The 5,304-nt window shown below is 44.9% G+C and overlaps 1 protein-coding gene across 1 annotated transcript; it reads right to left on the reverse strand.

The window, feature by feature from the left end:
- Nucleotides 1-3,958: 3,958 nt before the first annotated feature.
- LOC122547052 (oocyte zinc finger protein XlCOF6.1-like) lies at nucleotides 3,959-4,444 on the reverse strand (the record flags this gene model as incomplete). The annotated part of the gene is made up of 1 exon (XM_043685640.1): nucleotides 3,959-4,444. A coding segment is annotated over one exon (486 nt), but the record flags the coding sequence as incomplete, so codon positions are not given.
- Between the last annotated feature and the right edge of the window lie 860 nt (nucleotides 4,445-5,304).

Genomic DNA, 5,304 nt, shown 5'->3' on the forward strand with positions numbered 1-5,304 from the left:
TTACAGGATGAGTAATCCAGGGAACATGAGTTCAAATCCCACCACAGCAAGAGGTGAGATGTGAATAATTCAAATCATAAATGGGGAACACAAAATTAGTCTCAGTATGGTATCGATGGCACTGACTTCAATTGTCATAAAAGCCCATGTTCACCAATGTCCTTTCAGGAGGGAAACTGCCATCCTTACCCGGTCTGGCTTACATGTGACTCCAGACCCACAGCAATGTGCTTGACTCTTAAATTGCCCTCTGAATTGGCATAAGCAAGACACCTTGCACTTAGGGATAGATAACAAACATCAAACTTGTGTAAGTGTCAGATCAGAAATTGCTGGAGAACCTCAGCCTGTCTGGCAACACTGGTGGAGAGAGAGAGAAAGAAACAGAGTCAATATCCTGGGCTGAGTCCAGAAAGTTGTGAAGAAGGGTCACAGCACTTGAAATGCTAACTCTGCTTCTCTCTCCACTTTTGCTTCCAGTCCTATTGAGTTTCTCCAGCAATTGGTGTATTTTTGTGTTTCAGATCTCCAGCATTGCAGTTCTTCATTACACTGACTCAGGGAAGTTCAAATCCTATAAAAGAATAAAGCAGGAGTGCTGGAATTACTCAGCAAGTCTGGCAGCAGCTATGGAGATAAAAATAGTTAGTTCTTCGGGTCATTGAATGATCTTACATCAGGGACAAACTTTTGGGGAAGCTGCAAGAGTAAAAGGCACTGGTGTAACTTTAACATCTGGGAGAACTCTCTCAGCCATGGAGGTCAGACTGACTCAGCATTCTGGTCCTGCTTATTCCCTGTTAACTTCTCCATTTGTTGTTCTTGTTATATTTCTACATGGTTGACACATTCCTATGTTTTAAAATGATATTCCAAACCAACAGGAATTTTCCATGTAAGTAATCATACATTAGAGGGTTTGGAACGTGAATGTAACTTAAACAAAAAGTATTTATTCATGCATGGGGTGTGGGCATCGCTGGCAATGTTTGCATTTACACCATCCTTAACCACCCTGTGGTTGGTTGGAAAGGTGAATGAAGGTGTTTGAGATTGTCTTGATTAGCACAGCAATCTCAAAGATGGGTGTGCTCAGGTAGAAGTACCCTCCACTCCCACAGCAAGTCTGCATTCACTTCAATTACAGATGCCATCTCACACTCCCAGGAAAAGGACAGCATGGGATTACAATCAGAATAAAGCTTCCTCTACTCTTAAATTGAAAGTGAAGCTACCTCAACACTGTCCCCAACAAATACTGCCAAGATAGAGACAGCATTGGTTTAGATACAGAGTAAAACTCCCTCTACACTTCCCCATTCATTCAGTCCCAGGACAATGACAGCAAAGGGTTAAATAAACAGTAGAGCTTCTTCCATTATGACTGACACTTAGTACGTTCTACACCAATCCTCAAGGATAATTCAGAACTGAGACTATTATCTGGTACTGAATTCACACACCCTAATGGGAATGACAGCAACAGAAAACCAGGTAAAACACACACAATGTACAACAAAAGTAGACTGTTATTGGGATCTAAGATATTTAAATGATAGGAGACATGGTCTCTGCAATGATCCGAATGTGATCTGAACAACTTTCTCACTTGAACAATATTCTCTGGGAATGCAATGTCCACCTCACTGCTGTCTATTCAGTCTCTCTGCTCTCGTTCAGGGCTGAGTTGCGGCTGACCACATGGTGGCGTGGGGGTCAAGAGGTTCGACAGTTTAGGTCAACTTGGATTGAGGGCATCCTGTGTCATGCTAGTGAGGTCGAGGGTCGCTGATTTACTCACCTTCTAATCGGGGACAAGGGGATGTCAGGCGGGGCTTGTATCAGTTTGAGTTTAGGAGAAACAGATTTTCTGATGAAGCTGTATAACATCTGGAGAGGACTTAATGTAAATGTAATGTCCACTCATTTCTAGCCAGAGACTCGCCTCTCATTTAAGATAGGAGAGTTTTGTTTTTCTCTCAAGTGTTCCCGAGTCTTTGAAATTCACTTCTTTAGAGAGCAGCATGTGGTGGTGGAACGGTGGTTAGCACTGCATTAGTGATCTGGGTTTGATCCCACCCTCGGGCCGACTCTCTGTGTGAAGTTTGCACACTCTCCCCTTGTGTCTGCGTGGGTTTCCTCTGGTGCTCTGGCCTCCTCCCACAGTCCAAAGGATGTGCAGGTGAGGGTAGATTGACCATGGGATATGCAGTGTTACAGAGATAGAGTAACGAACTGGTGGGACGGTCAGTCAATGATGACTCGATGGGCTGAATGGCCCACTTGCACGCAATTGACCTCTATCAATCAACAGTATCCTCTTGCTTTATGGTTACCGACATCAAATTATATTCGTGGTTTTGGTTATTTCATCTCTTACGTCATCATATTCAACCAACTGCAGCATCTCGAAACTTGCTTAATTACAATATCCAATATCAGCAGAGCACTTTTTCTTTTTGTCACGACCATTATCTTGAACTCTGACGTGTGACCTCTTCATTGCTGTCAAAGTTCCTTATTTGTCCCTACATTGTCATGGTTTTACTTTGTCGAATGTCTTCCTGGCTTTTGCAGTTAAGATCCTATATTCAGCCCTCGTCAACACTTTCCCTTCCAATTCTGTACTAAGGATTTCATGAAAATCCTCAGAGAGTGGTGAGACTGTGGAACTCACGACCATAGTGAATAGTTGGGGTGAAAGACATTACAACTAACGGTAAGCAACCCAATACAAATGAGTGTTACTGTCACCAGATTCACAACACAGTGAAATTAAAATATGCAATGTCCCTCAATTTCTCAACTGTTCCGAACCAGACTTGATGAAGAACAGATCTTGCACATCAACATTATAATTTAAACAAAAACCAACAAATTATAAATACGGCAACTTTCCTAGGGTAAAATTAAGTAGATAATCTAATTAATAGCAATGATTTAAACCCTTTGATCAAGTCCCCCATCAGCACAGAGATAGAAATTTAAGCGGCAAATTAAGTAAGAATTTTTTTAAAAAAACTTACCAATTCAAACAAACAGTTTCCAACAATGGATTGCCAAGCCTTTGTGCAATACTTCGACTATGAGTTTTTCACAGACACGTAACTGTAAATCTAATTTAAAAGTCACAGCTGAATGTGACGAGACACCCAAAGTATTCAGCCATTTCTTACAGGCTGGGACTCATCCCCAGAAAGAGACAACAATTCTTTTACTGGACAGTAGAATCTAGAGAGAACAGCTCCTGGGCTCAACAAGCAGCAACGCCCAATGGAAGCAAAGTTGGCGGCGGGGCATTGCGGGGCAAGGGCATAAAACAAAAAAAGCCCACTGACTCTCCCACTGCACACACACTGTCAGAATGCACAGGGGCTCAGTCCTGGGAGTGACCCACAGCAGTTTCATCAAGAGGACCACACTTGATGAACAGATCTTGCACACCAGAATTATAATTTAAACAAGAACAAACAATTATGAATACCGCAAATTTACGAGGGCAAAGTTAAACAAGATAATCCAGTTAATAGCAATGATTTGAGCCTTTTGTTCAAGTCCTCCACCATCCCATAGACACAAAATTAAGGGGTAAATGAAGGAAGAGAATTTGTAATATTATCAATTGAAGCAATCAGTTCCCGACAATGGATTGCCAAGCCGTTGGGCAATCCCTCAGTGATGAGTTGTTCACGGGCACATAACCATAAATTTAATTTCAAAGTCACTGCTGAATGTGAATGGACACCCTGAAGTATTCAGCTATTTCTTACAGACTGGGGCTCGTTCACAGACCGAGCCAATAATTCTTTAACTGGACAGAAAACACTAGAGCTCCTTGTCTCAACGAGCAGCAGTGCCCACTGGAAGCAAAGTTGCGGTGGTGCGGGAGCACGACGGCATAAAACAAAAAAATCCGACCGACTCTCCCACTATAAGCACTGTCAGAATGGGCAGGGGTTCAGTCCTGGCAGTGACCCACAGCAGTTTCATCAGCAGAATCAGATTGTTGGGAGCACTGGTGTGCCCGCTGGTGCTTCTGCAAGGTGCAGAATGATGAGACCCTCCGCCTGCACTCGGGGCAGGTGAACGGCCTCTCCCCGGTATGGTCCCGCCTGTGCCTCAGCAGGTGGGAGGAATTGCTGAAGGCGTTCCCGCGCTCTGGGCAGGGGAAGGGCCTCTCCCCCGTATGGACCCGAAGGTGGGATGCCTGGGCAAAGCCCTTCCCGCACTTGCGGCAGGAGAATGGGCTCTCTCCGGTGTGGACCCGCTGGTGCATCAGCAGGGCAGAGGTATCGTTGAAGGCCTTTCCGCAATTGGAGCAGCTGAAGGGCTTCTCTAATATGTGGACCCGGCGGTGGGTCAGCAGGACGGAGTAATAGCTGAAGGCCTTCCCGCATTCGGGGCAGCCGAATGGCCTCTCACCTGTGTGGACCCGCTGGTGCCTCTGCAGAACATAGGAATTGCTGAAGGTCTTCCCGCACTCAGGCAGCTGAAGGGTCTCTCCCTAATGTGGACCCGCTGATGGCTCATCAGGCGGGAGGAATTGCTGAAGCCCTTTCCGCACTCAGAGCAGGAGAACAGTCTCAGCCCGGTGTGACTACGCCCATGAGTCTCTAGGTCAGATGGGAAACGGAAGCCTTTCCCACAGTCTCCACACTTCCATGGTTTCTCCACGGGACGGGATTCCTTAGGTTTCTCCATGACCGAAGCTTCACCTGCACACAAACAGGTGTACAGCACCTCTCTGCCATGAATTCCTCCTCCCAGTCACTTTGAATCTGAAAGGTCAGATTCAAAGTGCAATGCTGGAAAATCACAACAGATCAGGCAGCATCTGAGGAGCAGTCGAGTCAATGTTTCAGACAAAGCCCTTCAGCTATGGATATTGAAACTTCCGTCTTCAGATCTCCAAATAATCTGTAAAAAGAGATTACAAAAGTCATCACTGTCAGTCGAGGTTCGAAATTCCAAACAAGCAATTCTACTTTCTGCAGAACATTCTTTTCTTTTTCCACAAAATTGAAAGCACCATCCCACCTCCTCTCACCCCTCTATTCTCACTCCGCTCAAACTAATTCTCCCGATGGTACTGATTCAGGATCTTACAGAGACCGAAAAGTGAAAACATCAAGACAGACACCTCTGAATTTTGGATACCTCCACCTGAAAGTTAGTATCTTTCACGACATCTAGGAGTGAGTAAGTCTGAATTAGGGAAGCAAAAAAAAAGTGTCAATTCAGGATGAACCTTCAATGCAGCTTGTTGAGAAACAATCAGACGCGGAATGGTTAACATCTGGGGAG

Source organism: Chiloscyllium plagiosum, unplaced genomic scaffold (assembly GCF_004010195.1).
Source record: "Chiloscyllium plagiosum isolate BGI_BamShark_2017 unplaced genomic scaffold, ASM401019v2 scaf_14018, whole genome shotgun sequence".
Taxonomy (NCBI): domain Eukaryota; kingdom Metazoa; phylum Chordata; class Chondrichthyes; order Orectolobiformes; family Hemiscylliidae; genus Chiloscyllium; species Chiloscyllium plagiosum.